Source organism: Topomyia yanbarensis, chromosome 3, assembly GCF_030247195.1.
Source record: "Topomyia yanbarensis strain Yona2022 chromosome 3, ASM3024719v1, whole genome shotgun sequence".
In the NCBI taxonomy this organism is placed as follows: domain Eukaryota; kingdom Metazoa; phylum Arthropoda; class Insecta; order Diptera; family Culicidae; genus Topomyia; species Topomyia yanbarensis.
Window position 1 is genome coordinate 166,095,232 of NC_080672.1, and position 18,713 is coordinate 166,113,944.

Here is an 18,713-nt window from a genome sequence, read left to right on the forward strand (position 1 = left end):
TGACTTTGACCTTGGGTACGGGTTAGTTCGGGCAAGGAGTACAGGAATGGTACCTAAGAAATAGTCAATTATTCAGGACTTTTTTTATGATCATTTAGCTCGACCAAGAACAACGGCTCTTAGAAATGGTAAGCAACCCTTTCGGGTCGATGCGGTCTGTTTAAGTTGAACCAGATCGACATTCGTTTCGAGAAATATTTATATGGAATCGTGGATAAATATTTCTCATGTCCTTTATGGGCAGAGATTCTTTTTGTGAAACCCTAAAGGAACTTTTCCCGTCTGGCTACTCAGCATATTGATGATAGAGAAAATTGAGGATCGTAACAAATATGGATATTGACTGGAACAGGGATGATCAAATTCTATATGCATGTGTGCTTATGTGTGGATGTGCATAGGAGGAATGTATCCCTGAGCAACACGAAAGGACAAACTCTGAGCCGCCATAACGCTCTTGGGAAGGCGGGTGCACAGTTATATGTGCACAGAGCATTGCACACACTGACATGTGCAACGGTGAGCCGATAGGTGTACATTTAAAGCACATAGGTTGCAAAAATAGGTTATTGAGACAGCCCGATTGCACACTGATACATAACAATAACATTAGTGCAAACGTATAGACAATATTGTGCAATGGTTCAATCACCGTCCAATGCTTATGCTTATAATTACTTAGGTTCCTTGCTGTGTTCTGTGCTTGCCATAGAGATAGAAAGTACATGCAATTGCTTAGTGGGAACGCAATTCGTGTACTGTAAGTATATCTCTGTTGACATATATCAGTGGCAACCATTTTTTCGTTTTGCATATTTTACTTAAGGTGAAGCGATGCCAAAATCACAACAAAGGTTCGGTTATGTTCGGCTTACGTTACAACATCTGTGTGCAGCTAGAGCGTACTATATCAGTAGGAGATGGAATGCACACAAGTGTATCGTTCAGTAATCAGCTGGCTGATTTTTTACCGCGTGTTTCATTTGTTTTGAAAAACAAAAAGGTACAAATTTCCCAAACGAATCAAAATTCCGTGAAGAGAATCTATTCATCTGCTTATGCTAACATGCGTACATACAGTGATACAATCTCTAAGCAATCTGAGCTAAGACATTCAAGTTTCAATCGATTTTGTCTTGCACGCCAATGCAATGTTTTGATTTTGAAGATGAAATAAAAAGAAGCAGAAACGACGGCAGCCATTTTAGCTGCCACCTTGTGACTCTGTTCAGGATGTCCTTAACAGCACATTTTGGTGTACCCTAATAAAAAAAATTATACACGAACTTTAACCCATATAATCCAACGATTCCACATATTGTTTGGATTATACCCTGAACAGGTCGTTAGGCTCTTGGATCATAAGATGTTTATTAGGGTAGCCAATACAACAAAACAAACAATAGTGAGAATTGCGCATTAAATCCGCTTACGTCTCTTCCTAATTTTCTAAACGCGTTTTGTGTCCTTGGTTTGAAACGGATCAATCGACTGTTTATGAATGCGGTAAAAATACTCATCATTACATTATTCTGACTAACTGGACAGGTGAAGACATTTCAAAGTTTCACAAAAAGAATCCCTGCCCATAAAGAATTTGGGTAATACTTATTCGTGATTCCCCATAAAGTTTTCTCGAACCGAATGTCCACCTGGTTCGCCTTGAACAGATCACAACGACACCGACCCGAAAAGGCTACTCAGCATTTCTAGAAGCTGCTGTACTTGGTCGAGCTAAATAATCTTTCCTGATTTAGATTCATACCAAAGGTCAAAAGACTAGCAACGACAACTAGCAGGATCCACATGTCCCCCACCCAAGTGAATTGATCTATTCACTTGCACACATCTACCAAAACCAGCCAAGAAGACTACCGAACCAATGAGAATATACTATGCCAGTCGAACGCCACAGGTCCAGCGCCATCCCGTACAGTTCCTGAAATTATATATGTATTAGTGCTACTTACAGATTTCATTTCAGTGGTAGTAAGTGTCTCAGTCCCTCTTGTAAAACTCACTTACTGCTCCTCATCTCTTCCGGCATTTCATCGAAACCTCAATTGCCTTCGTAACTCATATATGAGACGCTCAAGGAGCTTTGCTGGCGCAAAAAAGACGTTATATATCACTTTATTCCCCACATTCCCTAATCTTATAATCAACAAAGGCTGTCTGCCAATTCTAATGCAGAAACGCTAATTATGTGACCATCAAGAATACGTCATACAACAAAGTGAAAACTGCAAAATAGGAGTTGAGGACAGTTTGAAGCAAATGTATTGGGGTTTTCGATTCATTGACACCGGTGTAGTGGATTGCACTGGTTTTGCACTTTCTAGCAGAAGTGTCAATGGAACATACCCAGTTTTCTGCACTTCTGCTAGAAAGTGCAAAAACGGTGCAGTTTCAGCGCACTCTACTACACCGGTGTCAATCAATCAAAACCCCATATGTGATTCAAAACTGACTTGGATAGTTCCATTGAGCCCAGGCTTGCAAAGCTTACATAACTAGTCTCACTTTTCTCCTTTTACCCACGAAAACAGCTTAGCAGCCATCATTTAATAAAAAAGCTGAAAAAATTAAAGGGTTGTGTACAGGACACGACCACGGTGACATTAAAAATGTAGCTTTTTTCAAGTGCGTGCAAATGAATTTTATCTATCACACATATCGACTCACGTTCTTTTTCACTCACCTGTTTTCATATGTTACAATTTGCTATATACCCTCCCCATCAAAACATAATTTATTGAAGGTCTTTTAACGGTAATCTATTAATTAATCAAGTATCTCACTAGGTGATTGGCATTATTTGGCTGATCCATCTAGTAAAAATAGGTTGGTCTGTCCAGAAAATATATTCAAAAGAAAAGTTCCATATTGAGAGCTGTGATGAGGAAGCCCACGCCCGCCAACGGAAATATACAGATTCTCCATGAAATATGAAATTTCATTTTCCATTTAAATTTTCAATAATGTACTAATGAACTTAAGTAAACAATCTTAAGGTTAAGTATTTCTTGATCGATTAGTGGTGGAAAAAATAAAATTATTTGATAAATTACATTGTTATGCAACGTTCGCGCTACCAGTTAAAACGGGTTTTTATGCTATTTTGGTGACATTTTTCTTGTTGCTAATTATTAAAACGTCTTATAACTCTGTAGTGTAAACATTGTATTATTAAACCAATTCTGCAGCGTTTTATGTTATATAGGTGTTTTATGTGGTAATAGGACTGACATAATTATATCTTCAGTACAGCGGTGTGTTTCATAATTTAAAACAGATTTATTTTAAAATTTAAATTAGTGTACCCAACCGTTCTATTTGTTGTATACTTTAAAACGCAATTAGAATTGTGTTTTAAATACATAGGGTAGGACAGATATTCTGACTGGATAAACTGGGAAAACAATTTTAAGTCCAGTAACGCTTAAGACATGGCTTGAATTTGAATCGACAAAGAACACCCGCTTCAACTGCTGCTGGGACGGTAAGTTCTGTTTTAAAATTTTCCGTTGTGTGCAGTACGAAACAAAAGTGTTTGAAATTATAAAACAAAAAGTTCTGCTGGGAATGTGATTATTTCCGATGCAATTAAACTCAGATTTTTCACGCAGGGGATACAGGCCGTGTAAATGAAAACCGCGTAAATTTCCAAATCCGCGTAAAGAAACCTGAGTGTACTCTCCTATATAAAATACTACGCTGCTGAACAGTGCAATAGCTACAGAAGCACGTTGTCAGATGCCTTACTGATAAAAAACATATAACCGAAATATGAAACATGAAAACCAATAGGCTCTTTACCCTACGCAGCTACAAAGCGCCGTAAACATGGATTAACAAGTTACAACGCACACGCATGCATAAAAATAAATATATTTTTTTCAAACGCAACACTCTTAAGCAGCACACACCGTATTGAATTAAATCCAAACCACCCCGCCCACCCACTTTGCAAATCATCCCAGTTAAGCTCAGCCGGAAATGAACCGGAATTCTAGCTGGTTCCAGTTCGTATTCCGGCTCCAGTGACACAACCGATTCTAGTTAGAATCGGTTGTGTCACTGGAGCCCGTGTACGAACTGGAACCAGCCAGAATTCCAGTTCAATTCCGGCTGAGCTTTACTGGGATTCTGTGACAGGTGCTGGTATCCGAAGAATCCGCACACGGCCACCGCTGCCGAAAATGCATAGCGTCTAATGCTTATTGTAGTGCCCAGACGCTGCAGCCATGATCTTACCCGTTCGACATAAGAACAAAAACTGATTCAAACGGGTACGCGTCACCTCTATTTATAAACTAACAGTATATGGTTTAGTCACTTAGGTGCGAGTGTGTGCAAATGCCAACGTTACCGAAAATCGAGAGCGCTTATTGCATCGCCCGGAGACGATGTTGCTCGTATGAGATAAGAGCAACAACTGATTTAAATGGACATGCGTTGCTTCTATTTATGACTTTTCGTGTTTCATTGAGCAACTAAGCTGCTCTCTCTTGACGGCTGTGTCTGAGAAATCTGCCTCACGAATGGTAATTTTCCCGTTTTTCGTGAACTTTTTAATTTTACCAATTTCCAAAAGTCTACTTTTATTGGGGAGATATTAAATTATTACCAATATTTAAGTTAGGTATTTCTGAATCGGTTGGTGTATGATGATTAAAATCCATCTAGTAATATCGGAGTTATAAGCGTGCAAACCTTACATAGTTTCGTTACATGGGAGATAGTTTAGATTTTAGAATGACACCTAGCCCCAGATAGTGGAGTAAGACATTTTTAATGTCAAAATGTTTAAGTTTGCAGGTACACATGCAAAATGTATTGAAACTTTTCGGTGTTTGCTGGAATGGAACAATAAAATAAAATTCAAATCGTGTATAAAAATTCCTCTGAAGATGAGAAACTTGAATGAAAAGTTTTTGCGAAAAATGCATTTTCCCCTTAAATTGTTGTTCTGAACCACTGTCCATTCTATAAGGATTATGGTTGATCGACTTACTGCAATAGGTAGTAGTACCACAACATTATCAGCATAAATTACGATTTAGGAACACCTTATATAATAAAAACCATAGCTGTTTCCACTAAATTTAAAATTTGTTTTCAATAGGGAAATGTTAAACGATGCGCCAACGTATAATAAATGGCTAAAATAATGACCCCAGAATGTTGATCTAAATTTAAATGTATGATCAAATTCAAAACCAATTGCTTTAAATTAGCAATCGCTCACAATCATAGATCACGAACTATATTAGAGTGGTTCTTTATTAACAATTGATGAAAATAGGACATTATTATACGGTTCTAGATAAACTTTTTTTGGTCTCACCAAAAGAATCTGTTTGTCGTTCGCCATAACAGACCAGACGGTGTTTTCCCGACGAAATAACAGATCCCCAATCAATAGATTTCTCAAGCAGCAAAACCGCCCAAATAAAAAAAATATACACAAACTTTAACCCATATAGTACAACGATTCCACATATTATTTAGATGATACCCTGAACAGGTCGTTAGGTTCTTAAATCTTACGTTGTTTATTAGGATGTGCACCCATTCAATTGCACCCCGTGTTTAATCACTCTACCAAATAGAATTTAGGCTGGATGAGATCAAACTATCATCGAAGAAATCAGCAGGGATGTCAGGCTAACGACCACATTAGTAACATCAAAGCAAAAAAGTACTGATTAGGTGTTGAATGATACCTTTTAATGTGAAGTTATTACATATCAACCTGGTGTACATGGAACTGCGAATGAAATAAGATTTATATATTCGTAAGAACGCAGAAAAATTTATTTTCGAATTTCTGTGTCCAATGAAACAGTAACTACGAAACCTGGCATTCGAAAAAGAACTTCATGGTAGAGTAGATTAGTCATAACATTATTATTAAGCTTATTCTGCATTACGACGGATCAGTTTTCGAACGAATGTGATTCGCATTCTCAATATAACGACACGAGTCGAATTAAATCGAACCGCAATCGTTCAAAAAATCAAACCGTCTTAATACACAATAAGCTTGTTTAACTTTATACTTTTTAACGATTCATGCCGTTCTTTGATAATGCTACCAGTGCTTTTTACAAATACAAACTTATTAGAGAGCATTTTCGTATTAGTTTTTTAAATTAACAAAACTACTACAAATGTTATGTTATGTTATGAAATTGCTTTAAAAAGCAACAAATACGACAAATACCAGACAATCATAATATAAACGGATTTAATGTTTTTTTTCACCGTCGTCATCTCTCATTTTTTTTCTTCACTTTGTTGTCACCTAAAACGACTAACAGAATGCGGTGACACACCAGAATAGCGTGACAGAGAGTCACGTGAGTGACTCGTCTCACCTTAGGTGACTTCGGTGATCGCGCGAGTGAGAAAAAGTGTCACCTCACCTAAAGTGACTGTTCGGAATAACCCCCTATGTTTGGTGCATTTGTGCGATATTCCCAGCATAGAAACAAAATTACGTTTACAACTAAAGTTGAATTTATATCGAAAATAATTGAATGCCTGCACTGCACCGACCGAATGGGTGACGAAGTGAACTGCTCACCCGGAGTTGTCAATATTTCTGGGGTCTGATTCCAGTCAGTGAAGCGGAATTTCCGCCGTGTTTCAGAATCAACTAGAGTTATTAGGTTCAGCTCGCATGGTTAACAAGCAAGCAAGGAAAGATCTGAACTCTTATAATTATATCTCATGCAACTCTGAACTAAGGAACACGTTGGAGGATTGCCCGGTGAATCCATATCTTAACCCAATTGATTAGTTTGCAAAGCAAACGTTGGATAAAATTAAATATTGTGAAATTGAGTAGATTGCCAATGGGTAACGTGAGATGTGCTCTTAGGTCGTCTTAAGCATGGTTAACATAATAAATTTGGTCGTTGAAATGTCTTAATTTGGATTTTTGCTGTGGATTTGACTTAATTTGAAAAAAAATCGTTCAGTTACACTTTTTGGATTTTTTTATGGATCACTTCATTTGTCGGACCTTACAAAACGACCCAGGTATTCTGCAATAAGAACGAATTATTTCAAATTCACTCTGCAAAATTTGAGTTTATATTTTCAATATAATTCGCTTGAAGCTTTGTAGCTTAAAGATGCTTAATTGTTAAAGATTTTATTTATCATGTCGACCTGAAAAATAAACTTTAAATGAAAGAATTAATACAGCGAAATTGCATAGGTTAAGGCGAAATTCACGATCAAGTACAAATTGGCTTGTAGTTAATAGTTATATGCATATATTTATGTTTTGCTAATAGAAAATAAAAAAAGCTATTCGCGTTAACTACAAATTTATTTTTGTTTTCATTTCCATCTACCCAATCCAGGCTGCCCAGGCACAGGCACAAATCCGAAGTATGCAAAACATGCATCCCATGCAATACAATTCCTACATGAATCCGACAATGTCGATGGCATCGAGATCGTCGCAAAACCAAGCCGTTCCTCCGCCCTTGGTTCGTTCCTCGGCTCAGTCGCAGGCTGCCCACATGTAAGTATTTGCTCGAATCTATTTTTTTCGCTTGTTTCCTAACTCTTTTTCTTCGAAAATAGACTCTCTTCTCTGTTTTGGTATTGTAGTATTCGTCCGTTGTTTTTTATTTATTTCGTGTACATAATGTTCATTTTTTTTGCCACGGTTAAATTAGTATCGGCACCCCTAGCATTATGTCAATTTCTTTTGTGCACTTTCATAGTATTAGTCTACTGTAGTGGTTCTATAGCAAAAAACTTCATAATTTATGTATTTTTACGTATGGGGTAAATTATATATTTTTGTTCTTTCCTGTTTGTTTGGCAAAAAGGTCCACATCACTCCGGGTGTCCAATTGTACAAATCGACAATGGGCAATATTACAACTTTCTAAATTCGTCAAGAAATTAGTATCTACATATCTATCTGCCAAGTACCCATATCAACCCAACTGTTTTTTCATAGCGTTCTAATATGGGATACAATACTAATCACCTAACAAAAATGTAATTAACAGATCAAATTGCAATTTCTTATATTTTCTCACCTCTTGCCATATCTAATACTAAAAACTTATACACCGTGTAGACTGTAGCTCATAATTTAAGGCAAAATTAGTTTAGAACTAGTACCCGTTATAAATATAATATCGTCTTAATAGTGACGTTGGCACCAATATTATGTACGCAAAAGTGCGATTTTTACGAATGATGCGTTACTCCTATTCATAACCGCAACCTTCTCGCATTGTTTATCTTGCTTTAGGACAGACATGACTACGTTTTGGCTATACGCCTCAACTTGTACATAGGCGTATGTGTGGGAGGGTTGTACTCTCTGCTGCGTTCTTCATCGCCCACTGTTTCCTCCGTCCGTTTATAGTTGTAACTCGCCTATCGGTCTGACGGCCCGTGCCGCTGATAAACACGAGACACAACGGCTTTACTTTGCGAGATTGCTCTTCTGCCTGGGTCTAGCACTTTGCTCTCCGTGTTTTGGTTACTTCACCCCTAAAAGAGAATATAGGGTCAACGGTTTCGTATATCTCGTGTACTAGTCGTTGGCAATACTAGAAAAGATATTGTTTATTTCTGGACACCGTCTCCCTGTTTGTACCCGGGGGACAATATAAAGGAGAGAGTGAAATAGACAGCTGCCTTCTTTCGTCACTATCGCATTTTCTTTCTTTTTTTCGGGATTTGCTTGCGTCCCGAAATATACGGAAAATTGTACCAGCTGCTACATGGCAGATGTCATTTGCCGGTGTCTATGAATGAGTGTTTTTTCATATTTGCTACGTTTCGTTTGTATCTGTTTTCTGAATTTTTTTTTTTTTCAGATGCTGATTAAACTGTATTCTCCAACTTTTTTATTTGCTGAATCGCACAGAAATGTTTTAAGTATGATTCAATGCCATATGCTTTCCATGTCTTGAATTCTTTCTAATTTACGTGAATGTGAGGAACGTAACCAGGAAAGTTACTTTTCTATTTCATTTTTCACTATTCGCACAGAAAACAGACATGAGCTAGAACAAACTTTCCTGAAAATCCTGTGTAAACATTTAAATAAAAATCACCATCACATACAGGTTCCTATGCATAAATCACCATTGTATCCAAGTTTGCACGCAATACCCGTATAGCGTTTGCAGGCCGATCGTAGTGCCGGCTAGTGGCAAGTTTCTACTTGCTGGTGGCATTTTAAAACAACAGTTTTATTTCTTACATTGAAAACTTATATGTCCAGTTCTAAGTGACTATATGTCGACCCTGAAAACAAATATTTTGATGTTCTTCGGGAATTTAATTAATATTTTTACGAACTTAATTCCTTTGCGAACATTTATTCTCCTATTTTTGTAACAATGTAAATTTGCAAACATTGTGAAAACTCGTTTTTATCAGCCCCTTGGTGAATTTTAGGCTGATAAAACAGGGACATTGATAAAATCGGGACATATATTTTTCTTTCTTTTTAAGAAACCGAAGCTCTTAAAATAATTTTCGTTAGTCCCTACATATAACCTCATAACCAATTCTGATTATTTAGCCTAAATTTCCCTTAAGGGGGTATAACAGTCCAAAATTGATCAAAAAATTAAAATTTTGATTTTTGCATATTTCGGATCTCCAAGATAAGAAAATTATGCTTAAGAAAGGATTTACTCTAAAAAAATGGCCAGCAGTGTTGCTAGATAGATGAGTTCTTACTAGAGTATTTTTGACCTGGTGGGATATATAACCTTCAAAATGATAGACCAAGTGGGGAGTTCGGAGAAAGTCTCCCAAGAAGGCCCTTTTTCGCTTCAGTTGACCTGGCTGGAACCTGGAGTGGAACAAAAATTGATGCCACAACTTTGTTTTGTTTAGTCATGCGCATGAGTTGCTTCTTATGTCTTTCCCATCCTCGCGCTCGATGTGGGTGAAGGAATAAGTACCGATCACACAAGATTGTTAGTTATTCTGTTGCATTCAAATTTTGTTTCCATCCTTAAGCTGTTTGGATGATTTCATCCATCTTAGTTTCCAAAGCGTGAATTCCCATGAATAGGAAGTTCTTCGACACATCTTTAAAGTTTAAAAAACTGAATTAAATTATATAGGAAGTTCTTCAACACATCTTCAAAGTCAAACAAACTAATTAGTATTCTGTTTACCCTCAAAAGCTACCTTAAAAAGTACCAAGTCAATAAGAAAGAGACTGATATTGGCAAAAAAGAAGCTAGTACAGTCATATTTAAAAAGTACATTGTGGTGGATTTGAAACAATGACACCAACTTTGAATAGTTTTTTTTTATTTACGTGACTTTTTTTCATTCGTCACGTCAATAGTGATCTCAACACATTCCCATAGGTTAGACCTTATTCAACCATACGAACTATGGTGGGGTTGAATTTCGCCTCCAACTGCTTACGTATCTTCAATATGTCCTAGATCGAGAATAAAGACAAAAAATTTGTTGTGGTACATAGCAGCGGGAAATAGTGCCCACACACACACCCGTAAGATTGTGTTAGTGGCTTACATAACTGTCTATTTTAGGTACCTACTGTTGGGTTTTCCGCAGAAGGAGATAACAACGAGCACGCCGTGTTTGGGAATTTTCGGCGAATAAAACCAAATGGAATCTCCCAGGACACCAAAACCCAACTACATAGCACAATTGAATCTGTTTTTACTTCAAGTTTCAGCACAGGGGATCTAAAATAAACATGGAAAAAGGTTGAACAAACAGCAGCGGCCGATATTTTAGGGCCACCACAACATAGCATCAACAAAACTGTCCAGATCCGATGTTTTCTTGGCGTCACTATGGCAACGTAACATGATATCGATTTTCATCCCGAGATCTGCGATTAGAGGCTTGTAGTTATTCTCCGCTCGCCACTGCTAGTTGTAGGATGGTGTATGTTCGAACGTGTAAATTTACTTTCGACGGAAGGTTCGTTATTCCGATCAATTGTGATAATGTCAAGAGCATTAATTCAAAAGAAAATTATAGCTAATTTTTTTCGTGTTTGTATTTTCTCAGAATTTGGGTTTTTGTTTCATCAAGTGACTCGTTAAAAGTTCTTGTAGGTTGGATTTTGTAAATTGTTTCACCATCGGCTTAAGGTCACCAAGTGAGTGTCGAAATTTAGTTTGGAAAATCTATCCAACCATCGATTGTTTTCTGTGTAACCAGCGGGACGATACTGTTTCAAAAATTTGAAAGCTTTTCAAATTGGACCTGATAAATCATTCTGTTTATACCCGCAATTAATGCGAGAAATCGTGTCAATCTTAATATGTCGTTATTATTCGTACAATTGCGGAATTGGCTATTTAAGCTATAAGCTGCTTTTGATTTTTTTTTTCAATGCAGCTGTCGTTAAAGATACGCAGTTGAGCTTTTTTTTATTATTTTGTACGCAAATAGCTTTCACTGAACTACCATGATCTCTATTCTTTTACTGGGATAACTTCCAAAATTGTTAGCCTATGTGGCTAAATTCACTACCTAGGAAGACCGACACTGTCAAATCAGATCAAATTATTCTGATGTTTTAAGAGTTGAACTTATATATTGTTATATTTATAAAGATGAATTTTATCGGTTTATGTATTATTATTCCAGCACGTTACGAAATTTCCTCGAAACGGAGGAAATCCATAGCGGCATACTATGATAAGCTCATTGATCGTTATTTCAAGCCCACATAAACCGTTCACGGACTGTAGCTGATTAGCAGGTGATATTCTCTTGACAACATCTGTATTCTGAGCGGTCTGGTTTCTATTGATATGATGCTGAGCTTCTCGCTTCTATGCGCTCACAACGGGCCTCAATGTAATCCACGTCGAGAGCTCAACCAGCAATGGGTATAGTGTAACCTTCGATGACGTCAGCCACCCTGCTGTCATAACAGGTCAGGCGAAGGTTAAGCCTGTATGGCGGAATTAGCGCGGAAATTTAGAGTTATTTTTCGTTCCTTCGTGTGTACATGTGTAGTTGTAGATGTGTTTGTATAATTTTATATTATGCACTTTTCTGAGAGGCTATAGACTGCGCAAAACTGCAGTCTCGAGTGGGCTGACGTATGCACCCTGGTGTATAACAAAACACACCGACACGAATGCTATTATAAAATAATTATGGTAATCTTGTACCGAGCGTGGATCGTCTTTTTGGTTCCTTGTATTCATTGTTTCGCGTTTTGATAGTTGAACGTCTGCAAAAATGTTCGATTAAAATCGAAATTTACGCGTGCAACAGTTATAATATGTTAGAAGTTACCATACTAAGATCAAACAACGTAGTATGTACTAAAATTCGTTATCGGTTTTAAATTGTATTCTGTCTGAGTCAGCGTCACTATTTCATTCATGATGTATTGATTCAAGAATTCCGACATTTTTCTTTCGCTGTTTGGCTACGAATGGTGACATAGTGAAGTGAATCATAACTATAAGAAATTTGTGAACCCAATTCGAACAGAACAATTCGTTCGGTATAGCTGGGGGAGCGAGCATTCGTAAACTTTTCACTAAGCAGTTCGTCGCTGTTGTGCTATCTTATGACAAGCGCCATTTAGCACATTTCGAGAAAAACGATTTTTAAAGTTTGACATTGAATATTTTGAAACTCATAAATGGTAGAAATAATTCATTCAAGACAATTGATGCTTCTATCTATTCTGCACTAATCTCTCAAATATTACGAAGATCTGTTGTGAGTATTTACTAAAAATGTTAACAAAAGTCGGAATCACACGTATCATAGGTGTGTATTGATGACAAAATTTGCATGGCGTGTCATAATCGTGCATGGAAAATTTTCCATGCACGATTATGACACGCCATACAGATTTCTCACACTTCGTGTACTTTTGTTTTGAAAATGATTAATGCCATTGTGATTCTCAGATAGTTTTACACATACAAAACATCTTATGCATCACGATAATTTGAGCCAAGCGTCAGACACAATCATTTGAAGCACAAAATTGAAAATTTCTCAGCGCATTTCTCGCTATATCTCAGTAATCAAGCAGAAAATCAAAATTCTGAAAACCTCACTTTATAGAGAATTGTTCGACAAGTAATGTGGCATATCTAACTCAGTTTACCCCAAAATGGCGTTTGTCATAAGATAGCACAACAGCGACGAGTTGGTTTTTCCACTTGGTTGTAAATCCAACTTTTTTCGAATTATGGAAAAACAGATAGGGTATAAGCCTATTTTAACCCTATTAGTAGAATGCCTATTTTTAGAACAACTCTACTGTAGTTTTATTATCTGTAACCTACAACAGAATAAATTATAGTGTACTGTTCTTTAAATATCTACATAATATTTTTTAAGCAGAAGTCACTCAAATTTCTACACAAATGCTTAAAAATGTACTATACTGTGCATCTATTTTTACCGCTACTATCCAATTACCTCCGGGTTCATATCTCATCTCGTAAAGTGCATCAATGAGGTCTCAAGCATTTTTAAAAATCAAAATGTTTTATCCCTGATCATATAATCAATCGGGAGCGGGCCATTTGGCATAAATTCATTTGGCATACTGTAATTTGGCATATTGGACATTTGGCATAATTTTGACAATTGCTCACGCTGAAGGTTATTTGGCATAGCGGACATTTGGCATAACGGACATTTGGCATAATTTATTTTATCTCCAGGATAACATTCATTTGGCATAATTTCTAATTTGCGTAAAGTATGGGTCATTTTGTATAACGACTATTTGGCATAACGGACATTTGGTACAATTTTGCTAAGTGATCTCACTGAAGGTCATTTGACATAACAGACGAATGTGTAGTTTATCAGCGAATGATCCATAAAATTAAAGCTGTACTATGTAATAAAAAGAATGTGTTGTTTTTTATTAGCTGACATTGCTTTTATTTCGAGTGAACATTTTATAACTGATTTTGCCTTTTTTTGAATATGAGCAGTTCTTTTTAGTTTCATTTTTGAAATTCTAGTGCTTGTTCATTTGCGCAATTATGAACTCTTTGTCTATGACTTATATTGTAGTATGGTGATGATTTTACAGCTTTTTGTTGAAGCAGCGCTCTAGAACTGCGATCCATCAGACGTATGTTTTGTTTTGGCTATCATTATGATCGCCAGTGAGTTTTAGCTTCCCATACAGCGTTTCAATAATTAAAATTATCTTTACCCTTTACGACGGAGCAACAGCGATGTCAAACAGGACTCGTCCTGAAGCGATGTGGCGCAGCCACATTAGGCGTAAATATTATTTGTTAATTTGTAAATAAGTATAAACTCCTTAATTTTGGTTCAAATTCAATTTTAGTACTATTGGTAAACGAAGTCTGTCTCATTTAAATATTTAGGTAGTTGCCTCTATGCTCAAACATTTGAGCTACATGCCAGCTGCTTAGAACTGCATAAGAACTATGAACATTATTGTACACTTTTTTACTTTTTAGTGATATTCAATTAGCTAGAGATTACTGAGTAGGGAAAGTTATGATAATTTTGAGCTATAGTACACTCAAGTGAGAGCAAGGATATGAAATATACAGAGCGGAAAGTGGTAGGGTCATTAGAAACAGGTTAAAAATCTAATGACTAATCTATTGTCAACATACAATCAAAATACATAATACATCCAGAAAAGGATTTACAGTATAATTAATTACTGTTTTTCCATAGCATGAAAATATTTATATGGAAAACCTTCAGCAGTAGCATGGCTCAAAATTATGCCGAATTATCTGACTTTTCACACAGTCTTAAATTATGTCTGTTTCCCTGTAGTTCAAAAATGGCAAATCTAGTGTGATCCAGTGTTCAATTATCATCAATGTGAATTTCATTGCGACTTGCGATGAGGCACAGTGGCAGCTTAATTGGAAGTGATAGATGAAAAATTCCAGTTGAATTGAGGCAGATTCTGGTAGATAACAGAATTTTAACACTTCAAGCATCTTCCCTTCAAAATTAGTCGGTTTAAAAATTATAAAGGCCACGGAAGTTGCTCCAGGTTGCTTTGGAGCAAATAAAAGCAAAAAATACTTGTTCCGTTTTTAGACTGTTATAATTTTTAGACTTACGATTTTCTGAGAAATCCGTGGTCCGAATTACCCCCACGGTCTTAATAGCCCCGGGTCACTCTATTTTAAAGTTACCTAATCCAACATGCCTGATCCTTTGCCAAGTTTTATCGTTTTCTGTTCATATTTGCTAAATGAGAAAATTTAGTATGCTTTTCATCAAACTATGCTATAGAATTACTTTATACAGTTACAGTTTGTCGTATTATAGACCTCTTCATCTTCTTTATGTGTAGTTATAGTTAATCTCTGCTAGCACACTAACAATAATACTAACCACATGACTCCTCATGCACAAAAAACAAATCCTGAAAATGAGCGCCCTAGATACATTATGCGTTGTCTTCGAGTTCACCCTTGCGCAGCGATAGTAACCAACTTTTTGCATAGAACCACAATACTTTGGACTAAAATCGTACGAATCATTCATACAGGTATTCATAACCCTGTTCGTGTCAGCGTCTAGTGTTCAATCTTTGGATTAGCATCAAGCATTCTAATGTCCATAAGAGAGCTAAGTCAGTCCAATACAATTCAATCCATTCCCCTCTAAATATCGCATACGACATATACACAATCACTTGCTAAAATCGATAAACGCATTATAATGTTTCTAGGTCAAGTGGTTCATCGTCAGTACGCTCCAACAACAGTAGTACCAATCCTACGTTACCCTACCTTAATCCCGAATTATCCATATTCACCACCACCCGTAGTCCAAATGGCACCGTAAACCTGTCGCACTTGAATCCGTTGCAAAGTAACCAACTCGCGGCCAAAAACAGCAAAGATATCATCATTACATCCGCTAGTAGTCACGATAATAGTAGTAGTATTGGTAGCGGTCTAAGGACACCCGCCTACCCTAAGAACCCGGTTTCGATAACAGCCGTTCCGGCAGCATCACCCTCAAGAGCCTCGCCGAAGGGAGCTCAAGCCAAACAGCCTCCACCGGCGTTGATCCCGGTCAACACGACTGGCCCATATTACATACAGGCAAACAGTAATCACCAATTGCTAAGCCAAATCGAACGTTTGCGGGAGAGCCTGTTGCTCGGTAATACCACCAGTTTAACCGCAGTTGCTGCAGCGTACGGTGCCACTGTTCCCAATCCAGATTCCCTACAATCCTTTACCCCTTCTACCAACTCTTTTTCCAATCCCGTAGCGAGTAAATCTAATGTAGACAATACCAGATATAAGAGCGTAATTACCTCACGAGCAGCATTGGATGTAATCGATCTATCTTCCCCTCCAAGGTCAAGCATGGCAGGAGCGGCGGCCGCAGCAGCTATTTCCCAACAGCAACAGCAGCAGCAACAACAGCAGCAGCAGAAACGTTCGAACGCCGTTGCCGCCATGACCAATGGTCGCTCGAACACAACAATCACATCGGCCAACAATTATCGCTCGACGGCGGCTGCGCTGCAACAGCAATTGCAGCAGCAGCAGCAAGCCGCCGTGGCAGCCGCTCAACAACAGGCCGCTGCCATGAATGATGGCGGTACACGGCACGGCAATGTTATTATGCTGCCGGAAATGACCATGGGCGGTACACCGTACAAACCGTATGAGGTCGTGAAAAAACCGATCGAGAATAAAACAATTTACTGCATCAACAAGACACCTTACCGGAACACAGACTATTTGATGACAATTCAGGACCTGAAGGATGTGTTTTTCCCGTACATCAGTCTGGATGTGTGCCGGAGGGTGCTGAATGCGTTGGATATTAATCTGTTTATCGGCAACAGGTGAGTGGTTGTAATTTTAAATAGCAACTGATGATTTGTATAGAGATGAAATGATCTTTTTATCAGGTTTGATTCGATAATGTACATATCAAGGGGTTGTGCGGACCGAGATACTAGCACATCTTTCGGGGGAATAGGAATACCCGTCCAATAATAAAATACAATTCTTTCGTAAAGTATTTCACTATAGCAACTTGACTTCGTGATGGTTTGTTAGTACAACTTGCTTGGATTGAGCATTTTTGAATGATTCAGCAAATAAAGCTTTTTGTCGACATTGTTCCCTCCGGGTCTTGAAACTCTATTTTTGATATGGAGAAGATCCGTTCGCACAAATTACTCGAAAATCAATTCTCCAATTTTGCGATTTATTGTAGTGTAATTTCAGTAAAATGTGAAAAACGATGCAATGTTTCTGTATTTTGTTGAATATTGTGTACATATTTACTGCCGCTATACGCATAAATGTCCCATGTGATATGGGATAACCCATACACATGGGACAATTATGCGTAGAGCGGCAGTTTACACTTTGTAATAATCAGTAAAAAAAGTCAAAAAGGGACAAAAAAGACAACTCTCTCGCCATTTTGCCTTCTTTCCTAATTTTTTTTTGAGGAGCTCCCTATATATTGTAAAGGGAAATTGCAATTGTACACTTTGACATCACATCATATAATAGATATATCTAATATGTATATCTATGAATGCGATGTGACATTTAATGCTGAATACATAATAATTAGCTGACAATCGTTTTCGTGATTGTCTGCTTTATAGATATCATTAAACAATAATATCATCATTGATGAATGAGTCGTGAGTATAGGGCCAAGCTCAATTGATGAGCTACTGAATAAACTATATTGTACTTACCTAGCCGTTGATAGTGCGGGTTGCATGTCTTCATGGTTGGTGAATGTGGACTTCCACTTACAAGTGTGTATGTATTGATCCATCAATAAGACTAGTCCAACAACGCGCTGTAGAAAAGGCATCTGATAGATAGTAAATTTTTGAGTGTTTTTATTATTGCGCTCGACCAATCACTCTGGCTTTTGCAAATGGCTATTTGCTTTTTAAGGTTGGTATGATTTGTTCGTGTCGAATCAGATGGACTTTTGTTTCTAGTAGATTAGGTTCATTGATGTTTCATGAAACTAGAGATGAATTTGTCTTATGAGCAAAAATTCTCAGTCAAGGAGTTCTATGAATATAATAAATTTGAATATTTCCCCAAATTCATCTTAGTAACCACCGATATAAAATTGATCGATTTTTTTTAAGCCCAAGGAGAAACAGTTCAGTTGTAGTGAAATAAGCATTCATGAGAGAGGGCCAATACTACTAGCATGTTTCATATATATTGATAGTTGATAAATTCGCCTCAGACCAGAAAACGAAAAAGAGGATCAGCAGCACGACGGAGCTAACAAGAGAACACGACTCCTTGAGCAAACATGTGCGAAAATTTGCCGTCTTCACAAAGGTTTATGTATGTACCGTGTACGCACTGTGATCTGTGGGGTCAAGTTTGTTTCGATGCAGAAAATAAAAAAAAGAATATAGAATATAATAGCAAAAAAATTTATAGAATATAAAAAAAATACAATTTAAAAGCTGATTCGTTATTTTTTGCCTTGAGCACCAAATCTGCATTGTTCCTAAATGCTCGGGTGGTGCCTAAATTTGCGCATGTTTTGAAAAGTACGATGACTTTAAATTAGTTATGGAATTTGAGTTTCGATTTCATCTCATCAGAATTCGACACTAACTTAGCGACAGGACTAAGCTAGCGCTGGTTTGACGCTAGCTCCAAAAAATCCAAACACGATTTGAGTTTATGAGC

General features: G+C 37.3%; 1 protein-coding gene across 1 annotated transcript in view; it reads left to right on the plus strand.

Moving 5' to 3' along the window:
- The window catches only part of LOC131689055 (uncharacterized), a 31,114-nt gene that overhangs the window by 9,522 nt on the left and 2,879 nt on the right, over positions 1-18,713 (plus strand). Inside the window, exons 3-4 of the mRNA XM_058973817.1 lie at positions 7,380-7,543; positions 16,370-16,864. Coding sequence (XP_058829800.1) covers positions 7,380-7,543; positions 16,370-16,864 — 659 coding nt within the window. The remainder of the gene's footprint in view (positions 1-7,379; positions 7,544-16,369; positions 16,865-18,713) is intronic.